We start from the raw sequence: 17,420 nt of genomic DNA on the forward strand, positions 1-17,420 counted from the left end.
AGGGCAGAAGCAAAAGAGGTATCAAAAATTAGGGGCATTTCTTGGAGTCACTAAGCAACAGTGCAGTACGGCCCACGCTTGCGCTGGGGTGTCCACAATCAACAGGTTCTAAAGGAAAATTAGAGGATTGCCTGGCTGATTGCTAGTGGAAGGATCGCCAAACCTCTCATATCTTGAAGAATTGCAGGAATACTGAAGAGAATAAAGGTGCTTCCAAGACAAATGAAGGATCCCTCAAGATCCTGTAACATATGGGAAAACTGGGTGAAACTAGAAATAGAAAAAGATCTAGTGTTAAGTTGGTAGTAATGCTCTGTTTGATTAGAACATAGAACATACAGTGCAGAAGGAGGCCATTCGCCCCATCGAGTCTGCACCGACCCACTTAAGCCCTCACTTCCACTCCATCCCCGTAACCCAATAACCCCTCCTAACCTTTTTGGTCAAGAAGGGCAATTTATCATGGCCAATCCACCTAACCTGCACATCTTTGGACTGTGGGAGGAAACCGGAGCACCCGGAGGAAACCCACGCAGACAGGGGGAGAATGTGCAGACTCTGCACAGACAGTGACCCAGGGAATCGCACCTGGGACCCTGGCGCTGTGAAGCCACAGTGCTATCCACTTGTGCTACAGTGATACCCCTAAGTACAAAGAGGATTCTTAATGTTTTTGTTTAAAATGTGAATTCTTGTGTTGTGATTCTTTGAGTTGATAACTGGGAGTTTGAATTTATTTTGAAAATGTTTATAGCCTCCTTTGAGATAATAAGATTGCCGTAACACCCATCCCCCTCCTTTAACAGGGGTACGTTTCTTACATATTTGACATTATCCAACATGACGAAGACACGTATTTACAGACATTTTTGTATAGTTTTATTCGGGCCTTAGCTTGCCTATGAGTCAGTCCTCTGCAGCTTTTGTCCCTCCTGCTTGTCCCTTGTGTTCCACTTGTGTGTGTTCACCCTCTTCCCCCTCCTCGTTTCTCCTCTCAGTTCCATGGCTAGTCCCATGTCTCTCTCTCTCTCTCTTTTTCTCTTTCTCTTCTCCTCCCCCTTACCCCCAGAACAGCTCTTGAAACAAGCTGGTGAATGGCTACTACATCCTGTGGAAGCCTTCTTCTGGTCCACAGATGGTGAACTTTATTTTGTCCAGCCTGAGCAATTCCGCCAGGCTGGAGAGCCAGTCTGCAGGCTTGGGTGGTGCGGCCGATGACCAGCTGAGCAGGATTCTCTGGTGGGCGATCAGGGAGGCAAAAGCCTGGGGAGAACTTGCTCATTCGAGGTCTGGTTAGGTGCCACCTTTAGCTGCATTAGGTTCAGTCCTGCGCAAGTGGAGGTGAAGTTTGCCCTGTTCAGTGCTTTGACCCAGAGTACTTCTCCTTATGCCTAGTTCCTCTTCCCATTTGTTCCATGTCTCGTCCAGGAGTGAGCGTACCTCTAGCAGTCTTCCATACATATCCACATGGTGGGCATTTTGTTTACACATGGTTAGATCAAAGTGCTGCCTCATTTGGTACCACGTTCGGAGTGTGACTACTACCACTGGGCTATTGGAGTATCTGGCCGGTGTGGGGGGAGGATGTGAGTGCAGTTGGGGCCAGCGCTCGGAGGGATGTCCCTGCACAGTAACTCTCCTCCAATCTCACCCACTCTGTTCCCGGTTCTTTCTGCTGTGGCCGCCCAGTGGTAGAACTGTAGGTTTGGGATGGCCGGGCCTCCCACATTTTTCCTCCTTTGTAGGGACTTCTTTTGGATCCTCGGATCCCCCCGTTTCCTTTTTTGGGTATCAGTGATATTGAGGCTTGGGCCAGCGTTGGTGGCAGTGTACCCCTTACTAGCGAGCCTGCGAACATCTTTTGCAGGTGTGGGGCCAGTGTTGGCACAAATTTTTTGTAAGGTCCACCGAGAATCTATCTCCCCGTCTGCATGGAGTTGATACTCTCCATGACTTCCCTTCGTTGTAATGGTGTTTCCAAGCCCCATCTCCTATATTCCCCCACGACTGGCATGTCCAGTCCGTCGAGGAACTGCTTCATTTTTGAGTCCCCCTCTGGGGGCACAAAGGTGTACAGCCTGGGTAGAAGATTGCTTTGGCGCTGCGACTAGCTTGCCGCACCTGTCTTTGTCCTGAGCTGCCTGCTCCCTCAGCTGGTGAGCCAGCAGGTGGTTGGCTTTGTGTCCATGCTCATAAAGCAACCTGAATCTGGCAGAGCTGGTGGAGAGCAGGTCGAAGTCCATTTGTAACTTTTTCCTCTCCACCCGGTAGTTCCACGGTTGGGACCGTGGAGTACTGCCGGTCCACCTCCAGTTGCCTGGCTGTCCTCTCCTTCCTTTCTTTCGTCCTTGAATACAATAATTTGCCCCGGATCACTGCCTTCAGAATGTGAAGGGTGAGACCTCCCTGCTCTGATTGTTGGTAATGTACCTGTCTATGGCCTGTGATATCCGATCGCAAGATACCTCTCGACAAGGAGGGCCCGTGTCCAGCCTCCATAGGGAGGGGGGCATGTGGCGTTGAGCCTGGCCCATCTCCAGTGTGTGGAGCGTGATCGGAGATTAAGCTTGCGGAGTATTCTGCTCCTACTACCCCTGGAAGCACCGATTTGCCCACTACAAAGAAGTAGATCCCAGAGTAGATCGTAGAAGAAGGAGAACTCCTCCTCCCTTGGGTGGGTGAACATCCAGGGGTCTACTGCCCCCATCTGCTCCATGAAGGTGTTCAGCTGTCTCGCAATATTTCTTTAGTTTCCCCGGATCTGTCTGTCCGTGGGTGCTATACTCAGTTACATGTTTACAAAGACCACTAACCATGACATACCATCCCCCTTCGCTCTTCGCCGTGAAGACTGTCATCTTGTTTAGTAGTATGTCTACCCCCTTGCCCTCTCCCTTGGCACGATTGGTAAGTCTGACCCACGCAGCTTTTTCTTACCCGCTGTCGATCCTTCTCCCCCAGGTGTGTCTCCTGGAAGAAGATAATATCAGCCCTCCGTCTTTTCAGATGGGCGAAGATTCTGGATCTTTTCCCTGGGCTGTCAAGTCCCATGATGTTCCAGGTGACTATCCTGATGGGAGGTTTCTGGATCCATGAAATTAGAGTTGAATGTATAGCTTAAAGATTTATTTGTGGGGGAAAATGGGTTTAAATTTATTGGGCATTAGCATTAATATTGGGGAAAGTGCTGTTTTGATGAAACTGGCTTCACTTGAATCATGCTGGAATCAGTGTCCTGGCAAATCAAATAAATAGGGACTGTAGATGGGGCTTTACATTAAAGAATAGGGGACAAGCTTCAAATGAAGAGAAACAAAGAGAATTAAGGAGGAGGTAATAGTGCAGGGTAGCCATCTGGGAAATGATAATCAGAATATGATAGCATACAAACATTAGAGTACACCAAATAGGGTCAGAGTAGAGAAATATAGAACATTGAATGCCCAGAGCATTTGCAGTGAAGTAGATGAATTAATTGCATAAATGGAAATAAATCAATATTAAGATAGAGGTGTGGTTGTAAGGGGACTTTTGCAGGTACTTAATATTTTGGAAGGATAGTAAGATGGGTACCTCACCTAATAATAAAGAATTAGATCAGTACAGTAGTGAGAAATGATCTTGACTTGGAAGATTGAGACGTAGAGTTAGTTTGGCTAGCTCAAGATATGAAATACCAAGGGCAACAAGTGGGTTACAGTAGCTCCACTTGACAGGGTATAAATCAAGACATGATGGGGACATGTAAGAAGAATACAGCAATATTTTTCAGTGGCTTCAATCTTTTATTGATTGAAATTGGCAAAGATAGCCTTGAGAGACAATTTCTTAGATTAATGCATGGTTGGTTCCACAAAGAACAGGCTATTTTTGATCTGGTAATGTGTGGTGAGACAGAATTGATCAATGATCTTGAAGAAAGAACCATCTAGGGAAGAGTGATCATAGTATGATGGAATTTCACATTCAGTTTGAGGATGAGAAACTTGTGTCTGAAACTAGTTTGTGAAATTTGAATCGAGGTAGTTACAAAGATATGAAAACAGTTGACTAAATGGATTGGGAAAACAGGTTAAAAGGTATTAACAGTAGAAAAGCAGTGGCAGATATTTAGAAGGATATATCTTAAGTCGCAACAAAGATATATTCCATTGAGAAACAAATTCTGCGAAAATGATGGCCCATCCATGGCTAACTAATAATTTTAAGAATGGGGTCAAATTGAATTTCAATACACACGATATTGCAAAGGTTAGTGGTGGAAGATTAGGAAAATATTAGAAACAATCAAAGGATGACTTAATAGAGAAATTGCGAAACTAGCAAGAAATATAAAAACACAGTAGAAGCTTTGAGAAGTATATAAAAAGGAAGAGAACAGCTAAATTGAGAAGGCGAGACTGGAGAATTAATAATTGGGAAACAAGGAAATGACAGATTTTGAACCTATTTTGTATCTATCTTCATATTAGAAGACACTTAAAAACAATCCAATAATAAACGAAAATGAGAGCAAAGGGGAAGGAGGAGCTTAAATTATCATTATCATGAGAGAAAGTATTAGGAAAACTAATAGGAGTAAAAGCTGACACGTTCCCTGAACCTGACGGGGCCTGCACCCTAAGGTTTGAAAAGAAGTAGGGCGAAATTCTCCGATTGCCAACGCCAAAATCGCATCTGGCGATTGACCAGAGAATCTTTTTTTACTCCAAAATCAGGGGCAGCAGCGTTTTTCATATGGTCCGTCCCTTCAAAAATGGCATATTCGCTGAGTACACCGCACTGCGTTGGAACGGCCTCGGGACGTCACCTGAGGCCCTCCCCCGATGCTCTGCCCCCGAAGGGCCGACTTCTCGACGGCGTTGGTCACGTGTCCTGTCAGTTTTCGGGGACCTCGAATGGTGGCTGCGGATTGTGTCCAGCACTGCCACAGTCTGGGAGGGGGCCGTTCCGCTGGCAGGGTGAGCTTCGGCGGGGGCGGGGGGGACGGGTGGTGGTGGTCCAGGGGTGGCAAGAGGGGTTACAGTGGGGGCACTATCTGGCAGGCCGGGTCCGCGCACGGCCGGTGCCATGTTGTGCAGTGTGGCCGCCGCAGGTTACCGGTGTGCACATGCGCGGCCACGGACCCGGCCATTCTCCATCTGTATTTGCAGGTAAAGCCAGGGGGCTTTACATGGCGCGGCTGCTAGACCCCCACTGGGCGGAGTATCGCCGACTTATTGGTCGTAAGAACAGACGCTTCCTCCGGACATAGCAGCAAAATTGGAGATCCAAAATTCCTGAGTTTCTGGGAAAGTCCAACGGATTTCTTAGAGGGCGAGTATGAGTGAGGCAGTGAAGGGGAACAGCAGTGTCTATAAAGGGGAATCTGTAAGTATGTTTTTGGATTTCTAAAAAACAGTTGATAAAGTGCCACATAAAACTTAACTGTACAAGATGATATTGGTGGTAATAAGAATAGATGGAGGAGGATTCCAAAGTCAGGATAGATGGATCATTTCAGATTTTCATTGTTGATACACTGGCCTACAAAAGGTAGATCCATCATGAGCGTGGGCGTGAACTAGTCTTGCATGTTTAAATAAGTTTTTAAGCACATTTACATATGCATTTCCGGGCTTTAGCCAGAGTCTCCCGGCTCATGGGAGTCACGCTGCTGTGTGAAGCTGGCAAAAATTACTACTGGCCTCCATCACAGTGGTTAGCACTGTTGCTTCAGAGTGCCAGGTTCCCGGGTTTGATTCCCGCTTGGGTCACTGTCTGTGCGGAGTCTGCACGTTCTCCCCGTGTCTGCGTGGTGCTCGGGTTTCCTCCCACAAGTCCCGAAAGACATGCTTGTTCAGTGAATTGGACATTCTGAATTCTCCCTCTGTGTACCCGAACAGGCGCCTGAGTGTGGGAGATTTTCGCAGTAACAGCATTGCAGTGTTAATGTAAGCCTACTTTATTATTATGACCACGCCCGGGGGGGGGGGGGGGGGGCGCTCAGAGGCCATTATAGTCCACGGGTGGTTGGGGACAGAGCAGGGAATGCCCTGACATTCCCCAGGCACCTGGCAGTGCCAACCTGACTGTCCGATTTACCCTGTCAGGTTGGCACTTCTTGGCTACCAGGGGGCAGTGCCATGGTGCAAAGATGCATGCCCCCGGCGCTTGGTGGGGGGCAGCTAATACCAGTGATTGGGCCTGATGCCTTGTTGGAGGGAATTAAGGTTGAGTCCTGGAGACTGTGTTGAGCTTTAAGGAAAAGTCTTTATTTCACATGCATGAGGGAGACTCGGCCCTGAATATTCAAGGTTCCTCCGAGTCCGTGTTTGTCCCAGATTGTACCTTGTAACGGTCAGTTATACTGTTTGATGTCGTAAGATTTTGTATTGATGTAGTTTTACTGAATACAGATAGTTTGGAAAAATGTTGCAAAATTTAATGTTAACATATAGATTTGTTTTACTGAATGCCTGATGGTTCGCATGATTGTTAAGTACAGACATTGAAACAATCCTGATAATCGCATCTCCGGACCATTCCTGGCCCCCATTTAGCATGTCAAAAGGGAAGTTTCAGCTATGAGGAGGTGTTAACAGCCTACCCTGTCTGGATGTCCAGGGTTAATGATCTTCCTTGGGGTGTGGCTGTCTCTGTGAGGTATCCCTGATTGTGCTGCTAATGAAAACAGAGTCTCAGACTTTTGCCATTGTGGTTGCAGATGGCCTGTGTTGATTGCTGCCTGCCCAAATGTCTGAATTAACCCGTCCCTGTTTTCTAGTGAGGTCTGACTTGCTTTTGTGTTTGTATGTTTATCCCACGATTAGACAGAACATGAACGGACATGGGAATACAAATATATATATATTTATATATATATAAAACATGGTCCCCGATATTTCTGCAACATGCCTTATGAGAATATGCTTGATGGGGACGGGGGTTGCGGCTGGCACCCGCAATTGGGAGGCCGAAATGCTGTAGGCTTCTCTGGAAATTGGGGAGCTCTTTAAAAACAGAGCCCCGATCTCCGAGAAGCCAGCTAGGCTGGCCTCTATAGGTCCTGCACATCTCTTTCCCGGTGGGAATCTCTTCAAACTCCAAAAAAGTACTGAAGTGTTGGTAGATTACTATGGAAGTAGTGTCGGAACATTTGTCATTTTTGGGAGAATTCTGTCCATATTTTGTAAACCTGTGCATTTAATGTTTAACTTCATGAAACACAGGCACAAAATTACAGATTTCTTTTATAAGTAATACACCGTGGCTTTTGTTGTGGCTTTAATTTCATGTTTGTGAGTTTGCTGGTGATTCACAGGCCTACTTGTGGATACACATTCTTGGTGGAACAAACTATTGTCTATGCATGTGTATTACGATTTGCTCATGGGATATGATTCCATAATTAACATATTCAGTTGGGTTTGGTGGGGCACTCAGTTGTTTTCTGAGTGCAGTACGAACAGAAACCCAGTGTCACCACATCCTTTATGACGGGGTTTTTCAAACTCTGGGTCGGTACCTGTGGGTGTCGGTGGGATCACGGAGCGATCAGTTGCGCTTTCCTGATCGTGGGAGAAGCACCCAATGGCTGCAACAGAATGCTGTCCGCGATCAGCCTTTAAATACAAATGATGGAGTCTTCCCGCCAGAAGTGACGGCAGAGAACAGGTCATGCGCCTGGCACGTACACTGACATCGCACGCCATGTAGGTCAGTGCTTTGGGTGCAAAATCATGGAGGAGAGATCCTCCATTCAGTAGCTGCCAGCAAGCAAGCAACAGGACTGTGTGAAGAACCGAAGATGGGTCATTTTGTGATAAGGGAAAGATGGTCAGCGACACAAACAGGCCAGGATCTCGCAACTGAATCTGTTGGAGAGAGCTTCCTAGGAGAGTCCACGACAAGATAAAACTGTACTGGTGTGAGCGGTATGCAGAGCTCCAGGGCCTCTGTTGAACAGCCATCAAAGAAACCATCTGAATTCGGGAACAAAGCAGTACAGAAATGATTTCTTGAGGTGTGGCTTTGTTAATTGTGCCAGTGCAAATCAGAATGCAAAGCTGATGTATGTTATATGCAGGGAAGTACTGGCAAATGAACGTTTAAAACCCTCCAAACCTGAAAGGCGTGTGAAGACGAAGCATGAACTTAAGTCGTCAACTGAAATCCGTAGCATAAATGTAACATTGAATGACAAAGCAAATGGGATTGTGAGGACTAAGCAGGCTCACCTGTCACATTAAAAGCAAGAAATAATGGTTGGCCGCGTAGGTCGGCTAACATTGGTCCCAAGGTTGGTCAGTTGATAAAAGTGGTTCCCCGGAAAAAAAAGTTTGAAAAACACTGCTTTATGAAGTCCTGATTGTCTGCTGTATGGTCTACTCTTAATTTTTGTTTTCACCCACCTAATTTCTTGTAGACCAAAGTAAAAGACTAGAGAACAGTGTAAAACCTGTTTGATTTTATTAAGCCGAACAGAAGCTGCCATTGCTTAAAAGCCCAGCAAATGTCAAATATTTTATTAGTTTGTGCTTGGAATTTTCATTCAAATATATATATTCAATCAATGCATGACCATGCATCATTTAGGCAGCTGTTTTGCCTAGTCGGCAGTAACCTGGAGTCTGTAAGATGGGATTTACAAAGCATTTCATAGAATATCTTCATCTTCCTTCAGGATGCCTTTAGGGGCGACCTTCGACTTCATTGGATTGGTCCCATGTCTGGCTGAGTATTGTAATAGTTTGGCATTGCCTTCTGCAGTATGATTGACCAGGAATCTCTTTTGCTCTTACCACCCAACATGAGGTATATTGGAAGAATTTACAGGCCGATATTCAATCTGTGCGATCATGTAATGAACACCAGTTTCATGGTTATCAAGTCCTGAATTCGGACTTGAATCTAAAACTTCTAGCTCAGACGTAGGGAATGCAACCACTGAACCACAAGACCTTCCACATAGAATATACTGCAGATTTTTTGTTTAACGTGTGGGCATTGCCAGCTGGGTCAGTATTTGTGGCTCGTTTGGCCATTTCTGAGGGTATTTCAGAGTCAACCACATTGCTGTGGATCTGGAGTCGCATGTAGGCCAGATCAGGTTAAGAGAGTTGATATCCTTCCTTTCCTAAAGCATATTAGTTAACCAGATAAGTTTTTAATGACAACTGATAATGGTTTCATGGTCATTATTAGACTTTTAATTGCAGATTTTTATTGATTTCAGATTTTTATTGATTTCAGATTTCCATAGAATCATAGAACCCCGACAGTGTAGCAGGGGGCCATTCGGCCCATTGAGTCTACACCGACCCTCTGAAAGAGCATCCTACCTAGGCTCACTCTCGTGCACTATGTCCATAACCTATGATTCTATGAACCCCACCAAACCGTCCCATCCTTGGACATTAAGGGGCAATTCTATCATGGCTTAACTTAACCTGCACACCTTTGGACTGAGAGGAAACAAGAGAACCAGGAGGAAACCAATGCAGACACGGGAAGAATATGCAAACTCCATACAGGCAGTCACCGCAGGTCAGAATCGAATCTGGGTCTCTGATACTGTGAGGCAGCATTGCTAACCATATTAACCACATATTAAAATGCAGATAAAGAAAGGTACTTAAAGATTAGATCTCTAATCTGTCCCTGAGAGATATCAAAGTGGGCCTTTGTTTGAATTCCTTCTTTCCTAAAAGAAAGAGTTCAAACTTGAGGTTCAATTTGGCAACTGTGATGGCTTGCAAAGCTGATGAGTCAGCATTTTTAATTGTACACAGTCTCAATCAATAGAGCAGATGAGGGGAGAGTGTATAGGCTCCTTTTTCTTACTGGAAACTGCAAGTAATGCAGGTTTATTCCCGGCAGAACAGGGATGTTTTTTTAGATGCCTTACTCTTAAGCTCTTGGTAGCAAAGAGAAACACAGCTCTGACATGCTGTTCATAGGTAGTTCAGCTGAGAGCTGGAACTGACTTACGAGGCATTCTGGGTTCTCTGCGCACTGCCACAAAATATGACTTCTTACAGCCTCTAGTTCAGAAATGGCTGATAAGTTAATTTACTTGAGTCACTGTTCCATAAAGCAAAGAAGTTAATTATATTGCAGTCTTTTGAAGAAGTCCCTCCTGCCGGTATCAATGGATTCCTGAGTTTTCATGCTTTTGGAAGATTCAATTGTGTCAACCAAGGCAATCTTGAATTATTAATGATTTTCTTTGTGACAGATTCTGAGAAAAAACAGTTGAACAATGTTTAGGCATTCATCTGAGGAGACAGCTGTCTGCTGTGACTTGCATCCTCAAAGGGCTTTAAAAGTATAAGGTATTTTATCAATTATCCTTAAACATCCACAATTTAACTGCCTGGTCATGACAGTTGGCTGAGCTAGAATGGTGGGGGGATGAGGTTTAGTAGACCAAATGTACAGGTGTACTGGTAGTTTGATTTTAGTGTCTAATCAATCCAGGCAATAACTACTTTTAGTGAAGGAAAATAATCTCAAAGACTAGGACAAAAAGGAACATTGACTCAAAGAAGGATGTATTGAGGGGTCACCAAAACCTTATTCAAAGAGGTGATTTTCATTGTAAGAGGGATAAAAGGAACAGAGAGGTCGGATGATTAGGAAGGGAATTCCAAAAAATGGGCTGAAGACATGGCTCCTATTGTTGCATTCAAAGGAAGTGGTGGGGCATGGGGGTTCAGTGTTGGGGGGGGGGGCTGGGAAAAATGTAGTAGGTGAAGGACCAAAGGAATAAAAAATTTCTGGGGCAATTACAGAGATAGGGAAGACAAGGCCGTGGAGGGATTGAAATATAATGAGAATTTCAACTTGTTTGAGATACTGCCACTCTGGATCAGCAAGGACAGGAGTCTTCTGAGTGGGAGTTACTACAGAATGGAAGATGGGCAGCATATTTTTGGGTTTGCTGAAGTAAAGGCTGAGAGGCTGGCAAAGGAAGCATTTGAATATTTAAATCTGGAGGTCATTAAGGCTTGGATCAAGTTTCAATGGCAGATGGGCAAGGACAGATGAATATGAGGTGGAACTAGATGGTCTTTGTGCCAGAGAGGATATTGGATTGGCACCTCAGTGTGAATAGTACTGAAAAGTTGCAAACAGCCTTGTGAAACAGTCACCATAATGGAATTGGTGACAAAGCTGAAGACGATAGCTTTCGTCTTGCCACTGTTTAACTGGAAGAAATTGTGGATCATCTAAAATTAGATGTGCTTATCTTGGGACAAGTGCATTGAATATGAAGGAGAGGGAGTGGTTAGGCAGATCAATGGCAGTAGAAGTATTGTAATGAATGGATGATGAAAGACTTGACAGTTGGCAACTTGAAAGTGCAATTGTAAATGCCTGTATAAGAGTTTTTTTCAAGGATTCAGGACAAAGTGAGATTGGAAGCAGTTGAATTTGAAAATGGTGAGGGATGCAAGGAACTGGTTGGCAATGGCTTTGCCTATGACTAAAACCATTGGAATAGAAAGGATGCAGTATAATGCAAGGTAGAAAGGATGGCAATAAATATGGGTAGGAGAGTTTATCTAAGGAATAATTTGGGGAAGGATACAGTGGCTTGGACTTTGGATTATAGATCATAGAATTTACAGTACAGAAGTAGGCCATTCGGCCTGTCGAGTCTGCACCGGCTCTTGGAAAGAGCACCCTACCCAAGGTCAATACCCCCACCCTATCCCCATAACCCAGTAATCCCACCCAACACTAAGGGCAATTTTGGACACGAAGGGCAATTTATCATGGCCAATCCACCTAACCTGCACATCTTTGGACTGTGGGAGGAAACCGGAGCACCCGGAGGAAACCCACGCACACACTGGGAGGATGTGCAGACTCCGCACAGACAGTGACCCAAGCGGGAATCGAACCTGGGACCCTGGAGCTGTGAAGTAATTGTGCTATCCACAATGCTATCGTGCTGCCCTTGAAGCCCTTGCCTTTGTAGCCTGGCCTCTTCAGAAATGGAGATCATACCTGATATTAGAGTCCTTCATAGTACATGATCGTCAGGGGTAGTCAAGCCATGTTCCCCTTTTTACAGCACTAGCTGTTGTGTTTTGGTAAGTCTTCATTTCACTAATGCTGGAACATCTTGGGACATTTGGATAGTTTTTCAATATGTTAGTGAATGAGTGCAAGTGAGTAAGTGGGTAGGGTGGCAGTTGACTTGGGATGGTGTTTGGAGGGTCAGGGTGATTATAATAATTTCATTCCATTGTGGAATGAGAAGATCTGGGCTGCTAAGCCAGGATGAAATTCTAAAATTTCTCCCCCCCCCCCCCCCCCCCCACTCAACCCCCCCCAAGAGGGAGGATCTGTCGAGGAATACTGAGTTAATTGACCTATTATCCCAGGATTTTGAGATTTCCTGTGCTAGAAAACACAAGCTGCATGAATGAAATGCATGTTATATTGTATGTTTTACAAAGCCTGCTTTTAATTATAAGTTAGGAATATTAAACCCATTTCAAAACCCAATCTTTAATTTTTCTGTGGAAGTGAGATTTGCAGGCAGGAATGTGGTGAGAGTCTGAGAGAGCCTCAAGTACTTTCGCTTAACCAGATTAGTTTGGTTTACTTCCATGATGGTGACTGTTGTGCAAATTAGTGTTTGTTTCTCAGAATTGAAGGGTGGATAATGATTCCTGCTTCCCATTATCTTGCCAATGAATCCTCTCGACTTGTGTACGTGCTCCTCAGCACTGCGAAGAGCTCAGGTCGTTGGTTATGTGACATGCATGGATTCCTGGAGTTTTAAGCATCAGTTGTGTTGTGTTAATCACCCAGGGGTAACACGGACTGCAACTGGATGCAGTTGTACTTGAAAACAAACTTTGGTGTTGGTTCAATACGCTTTATTGAACTTGTTAAGCAGTGCACACAGTTCGCTGTGAATTTGACACTCTACTAATCTAAGCGTGCTTACTATAACTAACTAGACCAGACAACCTCTGAGCCATGTGTTCTGTCTTATGTATTGATTGGCTGTACTGGGTGTCTGTCACTGCCTGTCTGTATCTCATTATGTGAATGAATGCATATCATGACATCTCCCTTAAAAAAAAATGTTGGTTGCTTGGAGCATATGCGACAGTATTTACATGGAGAACTATTTACATTAAATGGCGAGTGGATGAATATATACATAAGAGGTGTCTAGCGTGCAGATACAGAACAAAATTTACAAGATAAATATCTATAAGTCCAATCTTTGGAGCTTGCGTCTGATCCTTGTCGACTGCCTGAGAGGTGGAGGTGGGGACGACGGCGCCTTGACAGGCGGGATTGCTGCCAGATTGGTGCGAGGTGTCCGTGGTGCGAGGTGTCCGGAGGAGGCATAACAACATACGGAAAAGTAGGATCTGGTGGTGGGCAGGCAACTTTGCGCAGTGCCGTTCTGTTGCGCCTGACAATGGGGCCATCAGCCATACGAACTACAACGATCTGGGAGCAGCCTGTCAAATAACAACAGCTGGAGTTGACCAGCCTCCATCAGGTAGCTTGATCCGAACAGCATCTTCCGGAGATAGCACAGGCAAATCGGTAGCATGAGCATCGTACGTCAGCTTTTGCCGGTTCCGGAGTTGCTGCACCTTTTGCAGCACTGGGAGGTGATCCAGGTCTGGTAAGTGTATGGCTGGAACAGTCGTCCGCAGGTCTCTATTCATGCGGAGTTGAGCCGGGGACATACCGGTGGACAGAGGGGTTGCCCTGTACGCCAACAGCGCACGGTTGAAGTCAGAAGCAGAGTCCGCAGCCTTGCAGAGCAGCTGCTTCACTATATGGACCCCTTTCTCAACCTTCCCGTTGGACTGCAGCTAGTGTGGGCTTGAGGTGATGTGGTTGAATTGGTATGACTTGGCACAATTGGACCACTCTTGGCTGTGGAAGCAGGGACCATTGTCACTCATGACAGTGAGTGGAATACCATGCCTGGCAAATGTCTCCTTGCAGGCCTTGATGACTGTCCTTGATGTGAGGTCTGACAGCTTCACAACTTCTGGGTAATTTGAGAAGTAATCTATGATGAGCACATCGTCACGCCCATTGGCGTGAAAAAGGTCGGTTCCCACCTTGGACCACAGAGAGGTCACGATCTCGTGTTGCTGGAGTGTTTCTTTTGTTTGAGCAGACTGGAAACGCTGGCAGGTCGCACAATTGAGGACCATGTTGGATATGTCCTGGCTTATTCCAGGCCAATCGACAGCCTGCCGGGCCCTGCGTCTACACTTTTCGACACCTAGGTGTCCCTCATGGATTTGTTTGAGCACTAAGCTCTGCAGACTGTGAGGAATAACGATACGATCTAGCTTGAGGAGGATCCCCTCGACGACTGTCAGGTCGTCCTTCACATTAAAGAACTGAGGGCATTGCCCTTTTTGCCAGCCATTTGCAAGGCGGTGCATTACGCGCTGCAGAAGAGGGTCTTTGGCAATCTTTTCACGAATGCTGATCACTCTTTCATCTGAGGCCGGGAGGTCGCTGGCACACAGCTGCACTTGTGCCTCAATCTGGTGGATAAAGTCAACCTGTTCACAGGGCGAGGTGATGGAGCGGGACAGGGCATCCGCAATTCTCAGCTCCTTGCCTGGTGTGTATACTAACTCAAAATCGTACCTTCGGAGTCGAAGGAGAATGCGCTGAAGCCTGGGCATCATGTCACTCAAGTCCTTATGAATGATGTGGACCAAGGGTCTGTGGTCAGTCTCCACTGTGAATGTAGGTAGACCGTAGTCATGGAACTTTTCAATGCCGGTTAGGAGGCCCAAACACTCTCTTTCTATTTGGGCGTACCTTTGTTCAGTAGGAGTCATGGCCCTTGAAGCATAAGCAACTGGAGCCCAGGATGAGGAGTCATCTCTCTGGAGGAGCACAGCACCAATGCCGTCCTGGCTTGCGTCCGTGGAGATTTTTGTTTCCCTGTTCGGGTCAAAAAACGCTAGTACCGGAGCAGTGGTGAGCTTTGCTTTGAGCTCGAGCCACTCTGCTCGATGTGTGGGTAGCCACTGGAATGCAGTGGACTTCTTCACCAGATTCCTGAGAGCCGTGGTGTGTGAGGCCAAGTTGGGAATGAATTTTCCCAAGATGTTCACCATGCCGAGGAAGCGTAGTACCGCCGCCTTGTCTTCCGGGGTCTTCGTGGCATTAATGGCCTTGACCTTGTCCGAATCTGGTCGCACACCCTGCTGGGATATCTGGTCGCCCAAGAACTTGACGGTTGACATGCCAAAGAAGCACTTGGCCTTGTTCAGCTTGAGGCCGTTTGCATGGACATGTCGAAAGACTTGTTTGAGACGAGATATGTGTTCCTTGGGGGTCGTGGACCATTTAATTACATCATCTACGTAATACACACACCCTCAATGCCTTCCATCATCTGCTCCATGATCCTGTGGAAGATTTCAGAGGCTGAGACAATGCCGAATGGCATATGGTTATAACAGTCCCTGCCAAATGGTGTGTTGAATGTGCAGAGCTTCCTGCTGGACTCGTCCAGTTGTATCTGCCAGAAACCACGCAATGCATCTAGCTTCGTGAAGAATTTGGCGTGTGCCATCTCACTGGTCAGTTCCTCCCGCTTCGGGATCGGGTAGTGTTCTCGCATTATGTTCTGGTTAAGATCTTTGAGATCTATGCATATCCGCAACTCTCCTGAGGGCTTCTTCACACAGACCATCGAGCTGACCCAGTCAGTCGATTCCGTCACTTTGGTGATGATGCCCTGGTCTTGGAGCTCCTGCAGCTGTGCCTTTAGACGTTCCTTCAGAGGAACCCGGCGTGGTGCATGGATTATGGGCATGGCATCAGGCCTGAGTAGGATCTTGTAGCAGTATGGCAGAGTGCCCATTCCATCAAACACATCCGGATATTGAGCAAGGATGTCATCAATGTCAGCCTGAAGATCCACATTGGAAGAAGCCATGGCATGGACTCGCTGTACGAGGTTGAGTAGCTTGCATGCATGGGCACCGAGCAGGGATGCCTTATCAGGCTTGACGATTTTGAATCGCAATGTGACATGCCGCTGGAAGGCACTTGCTGGTCGTCACGGAATCACTCGAGGTAAACCACTTCGAGATAGTAGACTACTGGTATCATGTTGTGTTAATCACCCAGGGGTAACACGGACTGCAACTGGATGCAGTTGTACTTGAAAGTAGATTCCAAACTTTGGTGTTGGTTCAATACGCTTTATTGAACTTGTTAAGCAGTGCATACAGTTCGCTGTGGGTTTGACACTCTACTAATCTAAGCATGCTTACTATAACTAACTAGACCAGACTAGCTCTGAGCCACGTGTAGAAGGTGTTCACTGATATATACACCCTGACTGTCACTCCAGTTGTCACCAGTGGAAAGAGGCAGAGTGTTGATGCCTCGTGTGTTTTATAGTGGGAAACCACCTTCTAGTGTTCTGCCTGGTGATTGGTTGTGTTCTGTCCTGTGTGTTGATTGGCTGTACTGGGTGTCTGTCACTGCCTGTCTGTATCTCATTATGTGCATGAGTGCATACCATGATAAGTTGTAAAAAAAAGTTTTTCTTGTTTAAATGGATGTAAAAGAATGCATGGTGCTATTTGATGAAGAGCAGGGAGATTTTCTCGTTCCCTGGGCAACAATGTATCCTCAACTGACAGTAGCATAACAAATGAACTGGTCAGTTATCTCATTGCTTGCGGAACCTTGCTATTTACAATGGGCTGTCATGCTTTTCTGTCGAACAGTTGAGTACACACCATGAAGGATTTTGGTATTTCCTGAGAAAGTGAAAGGTGTAATATCAATAAAAGCTCTCCCTGAAGAGGCTAGCCACCATTTTCCCCTTGCCTTGAATGCCTTCCAATTACTCCTTTTGTTAAGTGAATATATATGGCTGTTACACAAATCCAGATTCTGGCTTGGTTATGATGCCACCACAGATGAATCGTCTACAAACATTTTATGTTATAGATTTCATGAGTCATGTTCCTTTTGAATTAAATATAGAACTTATAACTTGTAAGTGTCTGCATTTGAAGTGGTGACAAAAATTTACTTTCTTTTTTTAGAAGTATGGTTGGTCTATGCCAATTCTCTTTTAGTAAGTGGGATGGAGTATGATTTCATGAACTTCAGAGATTTCCAGTATTTCATGGAGCTGTTTATTAACGTCTTTGGCTTTGCCATACAGGGGCATCCATTACCATTTGGCCTCATTAAACAGTCCTTCTATTCATCATCCATTCATGGATGCTTTTGGTTGGGGTTCATGGCATGATAATCAGGGGTGTATATTTCTGCCACGTTCTCTCACCCAGGGATGTTGAGGTCAGTTTTTGTACTTGCAATTTTGTGGCAAGGTAAATCAATATAGATCAATTATTAAGCCTCCGACCTCTCTGGTCTGTTTATCACAT

At 45.7% G+C, this 17,420-nt stretch overlaps 1 protein-coding gene across 4 annotated transcripts in view; it reads left to right on the forward strand.

The window, feature by feature from the left end:
* LOC140396128 (UPF0606 protein KIAA1549) overlaps positions 1-17,420 on the forward strand; it is a 347,260-nt gene that overhangs the window by 103,023 nt on the left and 226,817 nt on the right. Inside the window, exon 2 of one of the 4 annotated variants that reach the window (XM_072484280.1) lies at positions 2,962-3,061. The exons of the other annotated variants lie outside the window; for them this stretch is intronic. Within the exon in view, the coding sequence (XP_072340381.1) occupies positions 3,007-3,061 (55 nt within the window). The 5' untranslated portion in view covers positions 2,962-3,006. The remainder of the gene's footprint in view (positions 1-2,961; positions 3,062-17,420) is intronic. 4 annotated transcript variants of the gene reach the window in all.

The sequence above is a fragment of the Scyliorhinus torazame genome, chromosome 19, assembly GCF_047496885.1.
Source record: "Scyliorhinus torazame isolate Kashiwa2021f chromosome 19, sScyTor2.1, whole genome shotgun sequence".
Taxonomy (NCBI): Eukaryota; Metazoa; Chordata; class Chondrichthyes; order Carcharhiniformes; family Scyliorhinidae; genus Scyliorhinus; species Scyliorhinus torazame.